Raw genomic sequence first — 17,407 nt, forward strand, 5'->3', positions numbered from 1 at the left:
TACTCTGTAAAATGGCTATTGTTAAGAGATTTGACATTTTATTTACTCAAAGATATACATGTACATATGCATTACCTATATCTGTATGTATATAAGGTCTGTTGATTTTGTGGATGACCGTTATTTTATATCACAGTCATTTTTTTTGAAGTGCCACTTTCCTGTCACTTTCCTCAAATCAAACTCTTCCTTGTAACAACAACAATTGAATGAAAACACCAAATACTATGGCCATGTCTAACAATATATGCAAGATTCAACTACACACACACACACACACACACACACACACACACACACACACACACAAATCCTTTTAGGGGCAGTTAGGTGGATACTTCCTATCTGTGTGACCTTGGACAAGTCACTTAATCCCACTGCCTTAACCTCCATTGGTTCTGCCTTGGAACCAATACATAGTATTGATTCTAAGATGGAAAGTAAGTGTTAAAAAAAATCAAACAACCCTTACTTTCTGTAATAGAATTGATACTGAAAATCAGTTCCAAGTTAGAAGAAGGGTAAGGGCTAAGCCACTGGGGTCAAGCAACTTTCGCAGGCTCAAACAGCCAGGAAGTATGTGAGGCTAAATTTGAACCCAGGACCTCCCATTTCCAGATCTGACTCTCTAACTGCTGAACCACCTGGCTGCTCCTAATTATTAATATCAATATCCTAAAATCAAAATCAATATCAATATTTTAAAAATTGTCCCTCCCTATTAGAAATATGGTTTACTTTATTCAATTCCATCAAAGAACATTGAAGTTGGAGCAGGAAGGGGATCTTAGAGGTCATTAAATCTAGGGTTATCTTACAGGTGAGGAAATAGAGACCTAGAGAGATGCAGGGACTTACTTTTCTAAGATTTCTAGGCAGTAAGGGATTGAGGGAAAATCTGAAGACCCAGGTCTTCCTTACTCATTGCCTTGCCACCCTGGCTCAGTCTACAAGTGGCATGAAGTGAATGCCAGTGTTGAGGGTATCCTTCCTCCCCAGAGGACAGACTTTTGTCTGAGACAATCATACAGTCCCTGCCTTTCTCTGTTAGGAGTATAGGTGCCCCTGTGGCACTTGATGGTGAATGAGCCTTCTCTTCCTGGAGACTGTATATAAGGGGTATGACTCTGTGCCACTGCACCCACCCTGTCCCTCTTGAACTATCTTTTCTGCCAATGACAAGTTTTGTCTCTTTGCCACTCTTCCCACAACATAATAATTGCAAAGGAATTCTATAGCATCTTCCTCCTGTCTCCTAAACCTTTACCTCCTGTCTTTGAATCAATACTAAATACCAGTTCCAAGGTAGAAGAGAGGTAAGGGCTAGACAATTGGGGTTAAATGACTTGCCCAGGATCACACAGGAAGGATATATCTGAGGCCACATTTGAACCCAGGACCTCCTGTCTCCAGGCTTGAGACTCTATCCACTGAGCAACTTTCTATAGCATCTTGAAGAACTCATCTCAGTGATGTGATCAAAGTGTTAGGCTAAAATTGAGAGAGGAACAAAGCGATCATTTTTTTTACTCTAATGATTTGCAAGTACTCTTGAAATATCACCTGAGTGATAAAATTACATCTAATTTCAGTGTCGCTTTATTAAGCTAAGCCTTTAATTACATATTATTCTACAATTCAATTAAATTCAACAAGTATTTTTAAGCACTTCCTGTGTTCAAGACCTTAGGTCTTGAGTGCTGGAGATGAAAAGGTCATAAAAGTGTAGCCTTCAGTCTGGAAGGGATCCTACTGGCCATTGAATCAGGAGTCTTCCTGATTCCAAATCCAGAGCCCTGTCAAACAAACACAATAAAAAACAGCAACCTGACTTCAAAGATTTTCTGGTGGAAGGGAGTGAGGTGTTGTAGAAAGAATGCTAGTCTTACATTCAAAAGGACATGGGTTTGAATTCTGGCTTTACTGCATAATAGCTGTCCCACCCTGGTCAAGTTATCTAATTCTTCCTAAACTTTAACTTTCTCATTTTACAGATGAGGATGATTAATTCCTGTTACTTTAGGCAACTATTGTTATGAGGAATGCTTTGTGCAAACCTAAAAAGTTTCATGTAAATATGAATTTATAGTTATATTTTAGAATTTGTTATGAAATAATACATATAAGTATGATGCAAATTAGAATGTGATAGGGCAGGGGCAGCTAGGTGGTTCAGTGGAGAGATAGCCAGACATAGAAAGGGAAGGTCCAGGGTTCAAATCTGGCTTCAGATACTTCCTAGCTACGTGACCCTGGGCAAGTCACTTAACCCCTATTGCCTAGCCCTTACCACTCTTCTGCCTTGGAACCAATACACAGTATTGATTCTAAGATGGACTGTAAGGGTTTAAAAAAAAACAGAATGTGATAGGACAAAAGAGAGATCTAGACTGTCTTGGAGAGATCCAGTTTCCCAAGGAAAATGTGAGGAGGTAGAGCTCAGTTATCAGAGGAGGGGGCATCTAAAGCCTGAGACTCGAAAGAATTTCAAGAGGCAGAAATGAGAGTGAAGTTTTTCCCATGCTGGGGGAAGGATAGGGCTTACTATCATACAGAGATTGGTCAATGGCAAGATAATGGGAAATGAGGCTAGAAAGAATAAATTAAGAATATATTATTGTGGTCCATCCTTTCTCTTGTGGGAAGCCAATAAGAGAATAGATAAAAATCTGAGACTCCTCTTTTGACCCCTTTTGTGATTCTTGTGATTTCTTGTTGAAAAGTATTGTGGCCTTATTGAAAAGCTTTAAGTTCCTAGCAAACCTGAATTTAAAGGGTTAAACACTATTCCCCTTTGACTAGGAATGCTGCCTTTTGCCAAGGCCAAAATCTTCACCGGGACAATTTGACCTTGAGAGGGATACCCCTCATCTTGGCTTCCTGATACGAACCCAGTCAAAATTCAGCCTTGGCCTTGGTCAGTTCTGAAGCCAATGTTTTGTGTTTTGATGTGACATAATTTGCAACTTCTGTGCATCTGCAAAGTTTCGGCGGGGGGGTTCTTTTGTGTGAAATGAGTCTTGAAATATATATAATAAACTCCATGCTCCTGGAGCCAGAGCTGGAAGCATGAGGTAAAAGACAACTCCCTTGTTCTGTCCTTATCAACTAAACTGTCCTTATCAGATTATCGGAGATGATAAAGAGATCTCGACATTCTGTCATTTTGTTCATTCTACTCTTGTAATGAAAATATTAATCAGAATCAGAGAAAGAAGAGGAAAGAAAACAAAGCCCACATGTCATTTAATTCAAAGCTATTTATTTTCTTAGCTCACTGTACTGAAAATATATCCTTTCTAGAATTCTCATAAATAAATATCACCCCACCACCAAAAATACTTCCAACCCTTGCAGCTATAAGCCTGAATCTCTTTCTCCTTCCTTTCCGTTTTTTTTTTTTTTTTTGAATTTTAAGGACAATCAGGGTTAAGTGACTTGCCCAGGGTCACACAGCTAGGAAGTGTCTGAGGCCAAATTTGAACCTTGGACCTCCCATTTCTAGGCCTGGCTATCCATCCACTGAGCTATCTAGCTGCTCCTGACAAGTTCATTTGTGATGTAGTTTCCTTTTCTGCAGAATGAGGAAGTTTGAATAGACGATCTCAGGTATTTTGCATCTAGAACATTCTGTAATTATTGTGATTCTTTGTTCTTCTCTGACCTGGAAGGTCTCTTTTGACTGACTTTCCAGGACAGAGAGATTCCTTATTCAAGAGAGATGATATTAAGTTATTTAGATAATGTTTAAAGGTTTATAAAACCATTTTATTACAGAAAACCCTGTAATCATCCTTTATGAAGTCTGTGTTACAATCAAAGTGGCCCCCTGGCTGTTCATTGAGCTCCACATTCTATCTCCTCCTGCCCCTTGTCTGTGTACAGGCTGTTGTCTTCTACAACACCTCATCTCTTGGAATCCTTAGATTAATTCAAGGCATGTCTCACATCCCATCCCGGTAAGATGTCTCTCCTAATCTCCCTCATCGTTAGTGTTCTCCCCCCTCACATTATGTATGTACTTTCCAGTGTAAGTAACTATGTGTATACTTTCTCATTCCCATATGGAATATTAGTTCCTTGAGAAGAGAGAATATTTTTTATTTTGTCTTAGTATACACCCAGTGCCTAGTAGTAATAACAGGCTTATTGGATTGGTCTAGATTGGAGCTTTGGGATATAGTGCAAGTATTATCATCCCCAGTTTGCAGATGCAGAAATTAAGGAACAAAGTGGTTTAATGATTTGTCCAGCAAAGATTTGGAAAGTGAGGGGATGCCCACCAATTGGGGAATGGTTGAGAAAGTTATAGTATATGATCATAATGGGATAATATTGTGCTGTAAGAAATGACAAGCAGGAGGAGCTCAGAAAATCTGGAAAGACTTACATGAACTGAAGCATAGTGAAAAAAAGCAGAACCAAGAGAACATTGTACATAGTTTATAATGAACAACTGGTAATAACAGCCCTTCTCAGCCATACAATGATCCAAAACTACCCTGAAAGGACTCATGATAAAAAAAATGCCATCTACTTTCAGGGAAAAAGAACTGAGGCTTACCAGACCAAAGCAAACTTTTTTTACTTTCTTTTTTTTTCTGTTTGAGTTTTCCTCCACAAAAGGATTAATGTGGAACAAAATTTTCCATGATTGCACATGAAAATCTATATGCGATTGCTTACCATTTCAAGGCGGGTAATAGTTGGGAGGTAGAGGGAGAGAATTCAAGACTTGACATCCTTTGAAAAATGTTGGAAACTGTTTATACATGTAATTGGGGAAAAATAAATTAAATAAAAAAATGACTTGTCCAGGCTAACACCAATTAGGATTTTGAACCTGTGCTGTGCCTAAATATATTTGTTGCTATTCAGTTGTGTCTGACTCTTTGTGACCCCATTTGAGATTTTCTTGCCAAAGATACTGGAATAGTTTTCCATTTCTTTCTCTAACTCATTTTATAGATGGGGAATCTATGTAAGTGACTTGCCCAGGGTCACACAGCTAGGGTCTGAAGCTAGATTTGAACTCACCAAGTTGAGTCTTCTGACTCCAGGTCTAGTGTTGTATTCAGTGTGCCATGTAACTGCCCTCCTTAAATACATATGGATCCCTAAATAATTCCATGGGAATAGGGGGAATTGGGGAGGTATTTTTTTAAACCCTTACCTTCCGTCTTGGAGTCAATAATGTGTATTGGTTCCAAGGCAGAATTGCAGTAAGGGCTAGGCAATGGGGGACAAGTGACTTGCCCAGGGTCACACAGCTGGGAAGTGTCTGAGGTCATATTTGAACCTAGGACCTCCCGTCTCTAGGCCTGGTTCTCAATCTACTGACCTACCCAGCTGCCCCCAGGGAGGTATTTTTAATGATACAAAGAAAGGATTACATAAGCTAATAGGCTTAAAATAATCAGAGTTGAGAATTTTCTTTGTTTTAAACATGGCATTATAGAAGGTTCTAGACTGTCAACACTTGGAATTTGTAAAATGAGACACTTGAATCATTCTTTAATTGAGTTACTCAATCCTTGAACTGAATAATTCCATTCCATTCTGAGAGCCATCCCTGCCTATACCTCAGCGAAACCATGCCTTCATGATTCTAGAGTCATATAGATTCACGCATACTTTTCAAGTTGTGGATCTATTATTCTGTTCATTTTTTCCTTTTTTCTGTCTTTATTTTTAGATGGGGAATTGTTGGCCTACTATGAAGAAAACACTCGGGACTTTCTGTTCCCTGAACCCAGGCTGACTCCTCTCTACCCTGGACAAGACCGAGAACTGCTAATGAAGACACCTCTAGGCTTTCCAGTAAGTTATCTGCACCCAGACACCCCTCTGGGTAGGTAAAACTCAGGATCTGTCCATTTTCATTCCTACTCTGATTATGTTTTGCTTCAGGACCTTGGGGAAGCTGCTTCATAATGAGGAGCAGAACTAGTTTTTCTTTAGAGGTATTGGATACCAAACTACATTTGTGCCCACTGTGGAACTGAGATCGAAAACTCTGGGTGTCCTGAGACATGCCCGTAGCCACATTTTCTCTGGGATGGGGAGGAAGTTTTGTTTTTTCATTTTGTTTCATCTCATTTTTATTCATTCATTTCATTTATAAATCAATAGATTTATATAAAAGCAAGGCAGGAGTCTGAAGCCATCTGTAGAAGGCATTTTAATTTAGTATGAACTGTAATACAAATGCCACTTTACATTTTGTTGCATTTTTAGCTTTTCAAAGTACTTTCATGTCTATGATGTCATTTCAACATCATAGTAATTTTCTGAGATAGGCAAGGGAGGTGTTTATTAACTTATTTTAAAAGTAGGAAACACTAAGGAGAATTTTCTTTTCTATGAAGCTTTCTCTGATTTATCTAGCTAAAAATGATCTTAGTTTTTCTCAGAAAATTTTGTCTGGATCTCTATTTTGTCCTTACCTTAGCCTCCCTTCTATTGTACTTGTAGTATGCTTTCTTGTATTATACTGTGTATTTGGAAGATTAATCTGTATAAGCTCATTGTGAGCAGAGACTATATTTATTTTAAAAACCCTTACCTTCTGTCTTAGAATCAATACTGTGTATTGTTTTCCAAGGCAGAAGAGTGGTAAGGGTAGGTAATGAGAGTCAAGTAACTTACCCAGGGTCACACAGTTAGGAAGTCTCTGAGATCTGATTTGGACCAACGACTTCCCATTTTCACACCTGGTTACCTTTCTACTGAGCTACCTCGGTGCCCCAGGGACCATATAATACTTAATAAATATTTGTTGAAATGGAATTAAAAGTTCACAATTGATGTTTTTGTGCCTTAGGTTGTTGTATCAGATCTTTGGGTGAGAATATAAATGTTTGGAGTCTAGATTCTGATTTTTTATCAACTGTGATGGTTCTAATCATTGTGATGCCTTTGTCACTTTCTTATAGTTAGTAAATTTTACTATACTTAGTTCTGTTAAGGACTTCTCCATCGCCTCACTGTAGTGTGGTGAGGAGCTTAAGCTGTGTGGCATCACTGGAGAATAAGTTTTCATAGTACCAAGCTGGAAAGGCCTCAGATATCATCCCAGAGACAGATTGTGCTCCACCATTCAGACTATCCCAGCTAAATATTGAGAGGCTCATTACAGCTAGATTGACCTAATCTAGGTAGATGATTTTTTTTTACCACAATGACCCTGTAAAAAGAGAAAAATATGAAATATTCTGTGTTTTCCACTTCCAAACTGATGATTGCTAAGTAGTGAGAAAGTGGGCAGAATTGTCCAATAGATGCTAATTTAAGCATTGGTGCTTTAAATGTGAGATCTTTGACCAAGCAAGCAAGTTGATGTCCTTATTGGGGAAAATGAACTACATTAATTTTGACCTTCTCACTATAAATGAAACCAGATACCATAAATAGGGTGCAGCAAAATAAAAAAATAAATAAAAAAGAGAGACTATAGATTGTCCTTAAGAGGCTGATAAAGGAGTTGGCTGATTTTGTTTCATTGCATATGCAAAAGCAATAGTTATTGCATGGAACAATTTTTCCTTGTAATAGTCCTGATAAGCATAAATGAAAAGAGCACTGTGAAGCTGATTATGATTTTTTATTCCAATATATGTGACAGAGGATAAAGAAAAGAAATCCTACAAAGAACTCATTAAGATCTTCCCAAATACACCAGAATATAATATTAATGACTTCGATGTATTTTTCTACATGTATATGTTCATATACATATTTGATGACTTCAGTGTAAAGGCAAGCACATGGAAGAATAACAAAAACCATTTTGGGAAATGCAGTTTGGAATTTAAAAAATTGAAGTGACCAAAAGCTTACATAGAGTACTTAGAAATTGTCAGCATATTATAAATACTTGCAGGGAAGTTGGAAAGCACTAGACAGTATGAGCATCAAACATTGTAATAAGAAATGGAATCGACTTTAAATAGAAAATGAACAATTACTGATATGATGGGAGACATTTCCAAATTAGCTAGCTGCATGCAATTAGATCAATTAAAGAAGACAAATTTCAAAGTTAAAACCAAATTAGAAGATAGAATAAGTATCAGAAAAAACAGTGTCCAATTATAGCAGCACCAATTTGACCTATTTAATCAAGCGATTGATTTTGAAAAATAGGAAATGGACAAAGGTAAGGCAATAAGTCAATAAACATTTATTAAGTTCTGTGTATATCAATTTCTTAGAGCAGTTTGACAAATGTAAAGGAATTGCCACAAAAAGAGGCCAAAAGGACCCAGAAACCATCTGAGCAAGCCAACATTTGAGCTCTTTATCAAGCAAATAAATATGTTAGCCTAGGGAAACATCAGTTTGGAATACAAACTCATTTGCAAAACATTATGAAAAAGAATGGTAAAAGATCATCTCACAAAACTGTGAAAGGCTGTAGAAGGGGAAATAAAATTGCAGAAAGTTTTGTGAGAGACTAATTAAGCAGGATCAGTCAAGAACATATAGATAGACATAGAAGCAGAAAACAAAACATAAGATGGATTAGATTTTCCAGGGTTTCTGTAGCAATCTAATGTGTCAAAAGAAAAATAGCACACACATATAGATGAAGTTGAGAAGAGTAGCTTGACTTGCCCAAGCATACGGCAGAAATTTGTTTTGGAAGTGACACAGTTATGAACATAACCAGGCAGCTATTTTGAAGATTCCCAAAATGAGAAAGATAACAAAAGAGAAAAAAATAAATCAGATCAGTATTTTTCTTTTTCTTTCTCCCCACCCTGTCAAAAAAGTAGCAGAGAAGATATCAGCAACTACTGAATCATCTACTTCCATTCTCATTTATATGAAACCTTTTTGAGAATGGTCTTTTTAATAATTTAGGATATCTTGGAAGAAGATATGAGAAGCAAATGAGGTAGACTTTGTAGATGATTTTCTATAGCAAATTATAATTTTATACGTATAGAGAATATAAGATTCCATAGGGTATTTTTTTTTGGTCTGCAGATTAAAAAAAAGCAACAATAGAATGAAATATTTGACTTGATAGGGTAAGCTTAAAATGCCTAAAAGGCTCTCTCCTCCAAAAATGTGTCTTCCATTATTAAGTCTCTTGATGTCACTGAAAAGACAACTTTGGTTAGTGGTCCTCATTATCAATATCTAGTAAGATAGAAAAAGAGATGAAGATGCTTCAAAGTTGTTCATTATCTTTTTAAAATTTTTAATTTTTAAAAAATTTTTATTTTTTAGAAAATTTTTCCATGGTTACATGATTTATTCATTATCTTAAAAGATATCCTGTGCAAAGTTTTGATTGGAAGACGGACCTCTTATAGGTAGTGAGATCCTCCAGTTAGACCCATTTGGAAATGACATTGTGCTGCTTGAATTTAGAATACTATAAGACCTCTTTAGTGAGACCACTTATGTTCACTCAAAATAAATCAATCGGATAATTCACATGGGAAAAACCAAACATATGAAGAATGTGTATTGCCCAAGTTGTAACATACAGTTAAATAGGTAGCCTATTGAGTTTTTTTGTAATGTCGGGTACATTACAAAACTAGACATAATGGATTTTTTTTTAAATAGCTTTAAGCATAGATCCTAGATCATGATTAGCATTTCCTGAGTCAGGCTTCACTTTCACAATTTAATTTTCAGAATGAGTTCTAACGCCCATTTGTTTTTTAAAAAAAATATTAATGATTTAATTCTTAAGTTTTTTCATCATATATTTTATCTATTACATTCAATAACCTACATAGTAAAGTGGAAAAGAATGCTGGATAAGAAATTAAAAGAGACCTGAATCTGAATCCTGGCTCTCATACTTGTTAGCTGTGACTAGGTCGAATCACTTGACTTTTCTAAATCTCAATTTCCTCATCTGTAAAATAGGTATAATAATATCTTCTCTACTTAACTGGCCCAGGGGTGTGAGAGGGTTGTGAAGAACATGCTTTGTAAACCTCAAAATGGCATAATGATGTGGGTTTGATACTTTGGTACTTATTAGTTTTGTGACCTTGAATAGTCACCAACTTCCTGAGCTTTCAAGTTTCCTCATGATTATCTTCATCCTCTTACACTGAGGAGAAAGAAACTCATGAAAATACAACTGCCTCCTCAGTGTTGATGATATTTATTATTCTATTCAATTAAACAAACATATATTATTATCCTGCAATGAGAAAGATGCCATCATTTTAGTGATTTGCCATTACAATCAGACTCTACAATTAGCATCATAGAATTTAGAACTGGAAGGGACCTCAGAAATTGTTTTGGCTAACTCATTATTACAACTTCTTGATTTTTTCCATGTAAAAATGTCTGAATTTATTCATCTTTCCAGAGTTCTTTCCTTTTCTGAAATTTTACAGTGCAGTATATTATATTGTAATTATGATGGCATTCATTACCCAAGCCTTGGTTTTTAGTATTATTCTGATGACAGAATGGCCCATCACTTAGCTTCAGGGGCCTCTGCTTATTACTATTTATAGTTATAATGTCATGATTTGTTAGGTTTCTATATAGTGAGAGGAAATTATTTCTATCCAGACTATACACTTTTTATTTTTTGATTGCTTTAAGAAACTCGGCTATCCTGAATTGTTCCCAGAGCATCAGCTTTGTAGTTAGAGGCTATGTGGTTTAGAATATCTAAGTTCAAATTCTGGCCCTGCCATTTAATAACAAACTCTGAATCTGTTTCCTTATCTGCAAATGGGGATAATAATAATTGTACAACTTACTGTTGTTTTGTTGAATTGTGCCCCATTTGGAGTTTTCTTGGCAAAGATCTTGGAATGGTTTGCCATTTCATTTTCCAGCTCATTTTCCAGATGAGGAAACTGAGGCAAGCAAAGTTAAGTGACTTGCCCAGTGTCATACAGCTATTAAATGTCTGAGGCCAGATTTGAACTCGGGAATATGGCTCCAGGTCCAGCACTCTATCCACTGTGCCACCTAGCTGCCCTTTGTACTACCTTTATCGTAGGATTTTTGAGAGGAAAGTGCCTGGTCAGGCTTAAAGAGCTGTATTAATGTGACTTATTATTACATAAATGTAAAATGGGGTAATTATTTATATTACCCACTCACTGAGGTTGTTTGCCCTGCCTGGATTTTATTCCTCTGCCTTCTTTGACCCTGTTTATACAGCTTTGGCATCTGCCTTTGATTCTGACTCTACCCTGGGATCTCCCTGCCACCTTTGCTTTGGGACTGCTTTATGCTATCAGTGGACATTTCCTTCTGCTGCTGGGCCTTTTGGGAACCCTTGCTCATTTCTTTGTTATAGACATGCCCTATTTCCTGTCCCTCCCCAAGCCATCCCCCAGTTGGTTGGCCTCAGACCCATTGGACCACATCTCAGTTCAGCTCAGCTTGAAGACTCTAGGTGGTACCATGTTGACTTTCCAATTCACGAACCAAACCCTGGTAATGGGGAATGTCTGAAGACATCGAGTCTGAAACGTGTCAGGCTAGTGTCTGCACACTTCACCTTCCTCGCAGGAATAATTACTCTAGGGAACACTAGCTAACCTTGTGCTCCGGAAACTATGTTCAGGCTAATGGTTGACAATGTGTTCTTTGATGGAAGATATGACTTTAGGAGAATGAGTGTGTTTTAGTTTGCTTCCTCCTCCAGGGCTCCAAGGCAATGAATCTAAGTACCTGAAGTAGATGTCATTAGGAGCCAAAGACAAAAACTGGACCTAGCTTTGGAAGCTGAAAATAGGAAGATAACCCCATGAAAAGTTTAGTGGAGAGACTTTCAGATAGAGGGGAATAAAGTTAAAGTATTCTTGGAAGGAACGTGTACAAGTACTTGCTGAAACTACACAAGAAGCAATATATCTCTAATAGACACACAGGCAATATTATTCACATTTCAGGAGATATGATTTTTTATTTTGTATCTTAATTTAATTTTAATTTTACTATTTTTCCTTTTTTTTTAAGGAGGTAGATCTCTTCTACTTATGTCACAGCAGGTTTTTTTGGCAAACAGGTTGGCCACTCTTTTAATCAATTTATCATGGGCTCTCCTAGCCCATGAGGTTTAGAAAACATGAGTGAATAGATAAATATATGCATATATATGTACATATGCATAAAATATACATTTTTCATTAAAATATAACGAGGGTAGCTAGTGGCTTGGTGGATAAAATGACAAGCCTGGAATGGAGAGGACCTGGGTTCAGATCTGGCTTCAGATGTTTCCTAGCCCTTACTGCTTTTCTGCCTTGGAAATGATACTTAGTAATGATTCTAAGACAGAAAGTAAGGGTTTCAAAAAAAGATAGTGAGGATGTAGGAATCTCCCTACCAGAACTCATAGATATTTCCATTTGGTAGAAATACTGGCACATAAATCAAGTCAATATATTCTCTTATACATCATCTTTGAATCACACCAATAATTGTGAAGTGGTTGGGTGTTTTATGTGGAAGCAAAATCCCTTGTGTTTGCCTCTCATCCCAGATCTTAGAGAAGGAAAGTGTCAGTGATTTACATTACCCTGGGAGGCCAGTGAAGAATGGTTGAAGTATGATATAATAAAATACAAGATACAGATCCAAAGCTGAGATAAGTCACTTTTTCTAGCTTCGAGGAATTCACAATCTAGTAAGAAGAAGACACAGATAGCTATAGTATTCAACATTACAGGATAAGGCATTAGAGAGTTAAAAAAACACCAATCTTTGTGAGGTCTGAAGACTAAGGTTGTTAATGAACTGGGAAGAATAAGAGAAGGCTTGAGCTAGACTTAAAGGATGAGATTAAAGGATGTTCAACAGGGCAACTAGGTGGCATAGTGGATGGAGTACCAGCCCTGGAGTCAGGAAGATTCATTTTCCCTGAGTTCAAATCTGGCCTTAGACACTTATTAGTTGTGGGCAAGTCACTTAACCCCATTTGCCTCAGTTTCTTTATCTATAAAATGAACCGGAGAAGGAAATGGAAAACCACTCCAGTATCTCAGCCAAGAAAACCCCAAATAGGGTCACAAAGAATCAGACACAACTGAAAAATGTCTGAACAACTGAGTTCAATGAGGAAGGTTGGAAGTTTCATGCACAGGGAATAATGTGAGCAAAGGCAGCTATATGAGAATGAGGGCCATGCTCAGGGACTAGAGTTAGATTAGAACTGTGATTAGGTTAGAGTATAGAAAACACATTTTGAAGCTATATGTGGATTTTTAGAAAATGATAATGTCATGGATTATGACAGTGAGACAGAATGGATCTTCTGTTGTTTTTCCATTTTAGGATGAGAGGTAGTTGGATAGAGAGCACATGTGTCCAGTGGTTTCATTTGTTCCTTTTATGTATTTTAAGGGCATCTCTCCAAAAATAGAGTTTTCTACGATGACAGCCATCAAAGAACTCTCTTGTCCATTAAAGAGATTTTTTGTAAGTATAATTAAGAAAATTTAGCACAACAAAAATGCTTTAAATCTCTTTGCCACCAGTGTTTGTTTGAATTTTTTAGAATTAAATTTAAAGTATTTTAGTCAAGCTTCACTTTTGGATTAGCAAAGTTCTATGAGATTTAGATTTTTTATTTAAACTGGTCAATCTGAATATCAAAACAATAGTGAGGCTTCCTTCAGAAGCATTCTGTAATTTTTGCTTAGCTTACGTGGCTAGAACAAAGTGTCAGTGAGGTCAAAGTTATTTGTTTTATTCCTAACCACAAGTGCTAACCAGCTAGCTTGTAAGTCTTCACTATTGGTTATAAGGCAAACTGTGTGAAGAGTGTGGCAGAGCACAGATTTATCACCATTCCAGTAACAGAGTTTATTTCAGCTGATAGTTATACTAACTAGCTGTTTATGTGTGAACAAGACACCAGTTAATAATTTTAAGGTATTAATGAAACCTCAGAGAATTATAAGCAATTAGTACTTTGAAAACATAAATGACTTCTTTCATTAACTAGTTTTAGTGCTTGAAAAGATATAGAAAACTGATAAAGATTTTACTTCATTCAGCCAATGCTAAGAAAAATAAAAATAAAATTTCTGAAGATGAGTTAAACTTATTACTTATGACAACAATAAATCCTTCCACTAAAGTAAAAAGCATCACAAAGTAGATCAAGAAGCAAAACTCACCCATATCTTGCTTACAGGAAAACACATTTAATGTGAATATTTAGTGCTAAATTAAAATGAAGAGATGATTCTAAACTATAATGTCTACCTACAAGTTCAGAAATGATATTAGATAAAATAGGACTCAAAACAGAAAAGACAGGTAAGCAAAATGAGTAACACATGCAAATATTCCTGTTAGGTCTTTTAAATAATAACTAAGTAATCCTCCTCACAACACATGTACCAAACAATTTGACAATTAAATTAATAAAAGGAAGACTAATAGCAATAGGAGAAGAAATTGACAATAGTGTAATGATGGTGGGAAACTTCATTTCTTCATGATTAGATTATGATAAATTAAATAAAAAAGATGAACAATAAATTCATAGATCTAATTTGCTAATTTAGTAAAATAGAATAAAAAAATCTGGAAAGAACTGAACGGAATACATGGGTAATACACAAAAAATGATCATATATAGGTGACAGAGATGTGTTACAAAATTAAAAAAAAATTATCTTCCATCTTAGAACAAATATTGCATATTGGTTCCAAGGCAGAAGAGTGGTAAAGGCTAAGCAATGGGAGTTATTTGACTTGCCAGTGATCACACAGCTAGGATGTGTCAAGGCCATATTTGAACCCAGGTCTCTAAACCTGGCTCTCAATTCACTGAGCCACCTCTCTTCTCCCTTCTACATAAAATTTTAAAAGACAGAACATATAGAGGATGTATTGTCAGACCATAATGAAATAGAATTAGGAATAATAACAGTTTTAAAATCAAAAGAAAAATGAAAAACAATCTAAGATGCTTTTGGGTTAAAGATGAATTTTAGAAACTTGATGACAATCATACCACATTTCAAAATCTTATTTAATTTTCTTTCTGAAGCTGTATTTTAAAACTATAATCCTATTTGGAGAGTGTCTTAGTTGTTAGATCAAACTTCTCTAGTGTTTTGTTAGACTTACTGATTTCTTCTTTCAAAGCTTTCATTTCTGCCCCCTTTGTGATGTCTAATTCTTTTATTGTTCATGTGAAACATTCTTATATTTTTGAAACTCTGTCATTGTCTTTTGTGAGACTTTCTATATTTTATTATGATGTTCTCACCTTTCTTAAAGGATTTTTCCCCCACCAAGTATTTGTTCATTGTAATAGTTCTTTGTCTAGAGTCAGTGTGGAGTGGTGGCTAGAGAATTGACCAGAAAGAACTGAGATCAAAATCTGCCTTTGTCACACACATCCTGACTCTGTGACCTAGGGCAAGCCATTTACCTTTTCAATGCTCTAAGCAATTTTTTAAGATTATAAATTCCAGAGGAGGGACTGACACACATTGGTAGAAGGAGTTTCCTTATTCAAGAGTTCTAATATTAATAAAAGTCACAGGTCCAGTCCTTCTACTATTTTATCTGTCACTTTGAGGCTGAGCTAGGCGGCAAATGACTACAATCCCTGCTTCTGGAGAGGCTGAAGGTACAGGGTGGTCCAAAAGTATTATTAAAATTTTAAGCTTTAATAGGTTAAAACTACAATAAGATTTTTGGGACTCCCTGTAATCGTGCAAATACTGGTGATATTAGAATTTGAACTAAATTGTCCTAGAAAACATGGATTGGGTTCAAAAATACCCTCCTTAATAATAAGATTAGTGCATCAAGAAATTTTAGAGGACATATAACTCAACCTTTTCCCTCCACCCATTTTATTTTTATTTTTTTTAAATTCAGTTTTATGTTATTTTCAGTTCCATATTCTTTCCTTCCTTTCCTCCCCCATTCATTGAGAAGGTGAGAAGAATATAACCCATTACAAAGATGTAGTCATGTATAAACGAATCTAAACATTAAAGTAAATTTAAATTAAATAAAATTAAATAAATAAAATTTAAAGAGCAAACTAAAGATTAGAGAGAAGAAATGATTTGCCCTAAACGATACAGATCAGTGATTCCCAAACTTTTTTGGCCTACCGCCCCCTTTCCTGAAAAAATATTACTTAGCCCCCTGGAAATTAATTAAAAAAAATTTTAATAGCAATTAATAGGAAAGATAAATGCACCTGTGGCCATCACTGCATCCTTGGATCACTGCAGCACCCACCAGGGGGTAGTAGCACCCACTTTGGGAATTACTAATATAGATAGTAAGAGGAAATAACATGGCTTCAAACCTGACTTCAAATGGATTTGCTAAGTAGAAAATGCTGAGTAGAAAATACTCTGAACTTCTTAACTTGGGGGTAAAGAGAGTATAGTTAAACATACTTGTATTTTAGATTGTGGTTTCTCTCCTATTTTCTTTTTATCCTTATTTTACATTGTTATTATTATTATTATTTTACAGGAAGCAAGGTTGAGACACTTGAGTCCTTCTTCTGCATCATGTTATAAGCGAGGGTTCAGTCCTCAGCTAAATGCTTTAAGAGCCAGGACAAAGGAGGATACTTGTGAGAATATGAGTAAAAGCTTGAGATCTCGTTCTCCATCACCACATGTGATACGGCGCCTTTACCAGGAGGAGAGGCCACTGCAGTCAGGCCTTGTATCTCGTGGTTTAAAATCCTCACCAGAAAACAAACCTCCATTTGTAGTTAGACATGTAAGACTTAATACCACTCTTCACAGACCTTTGGAATGGGGTGGGAGAGGGAAGCAAGTTGCAAATGAAGTAAAATAAAATAAAAAGTCCAAACTAATTCCAAAATGGGGAGCAGAAGAGAGGTCTGAAGTTGCCTCATCTATCCATCCATGTCTTTGTACAGACATTTTACAGAGGCAAAATGTTTAGACGTATCATTGAATTTATCACATAGTAGGCAAACTTGACTTCCTCTGAGGTTTTATTCCCAAGCTGTAGAATGGGGACAGTCAAGGACTGACAATTTAGTTTGTATGTTTCAGAACCCACCTAGCAACGCTCAGAAAGCTGGGTCACTAGGAGCTTGACTTTTTTCAGTCGAAAGCCACAAAGATAGTTCTAGTCTGCCATGATGGAGAGAGCCTCCACCACTACAAAACCACCCACCGGAAGCTAAACATGGTCATGTCCGAGTCTCTAAGATTGCTCAGTTTATTTAGTTCAAGGCTGGCATTTGTAAGAAGGAGAGTGATTAGGAGAATTGGGGTGTAGTTGAGAACCCACTAGTAAGATGTGTAATGTCCTCGCCTCCCTCAAGCCACCCCTCCTTACTGGGAGACAAATAGGGTTCCCTGAGGAAACCAGGGGACCGGACCCTAGGAGGTCCTGCTGGGTAGAGGAATTGGAGGTGTAATGTCCCCTCAAG

General features: G+C 36.5%; 1 protein-coding gene across 1 annotated transcript in view; it reads left to right on the forward strand.

Moving 5' to 3' along the window:
- Nucleotides 1-17,407, forward strand: part of SPATA6L (spermatogenesis associated 6 like) — a 92,930-nt gene that overhangs the window by 42,918 nt on the left and 32,605 nt on the right. The window contains exons 5-7 of the mRNA XM_044657041.1: nt 5,696-5,820; nt 13,351-13,425; nt 16,468-16,722. Coding sequence (XP_044512976.1) covers nt 5,696-5,820; nt 13,351-13,425; nt 16,468-16,722 — 455 coding nt within the window. The remainder of the gene's footprint in view (nt 1-5,695; nt 5,821-13,350; nt 13,426-16,467; nt 16,723-17,407) is intronic.

Source organism: Gracilinanus agilis, chromosome 1 (assembly GCF_016433145.1).
Source record: "Gracilinanus agilis isolate LMUSP501 chromosome 1, AgileGrace, whole genome shotgun sequence".
Taxonomy (NCBI): Eukaryota; Metazoa; Chordata; class Mammalia; order Didelphimorphia; family Didelphidae; genus Gracilinanus; species Gracilinanus agilis.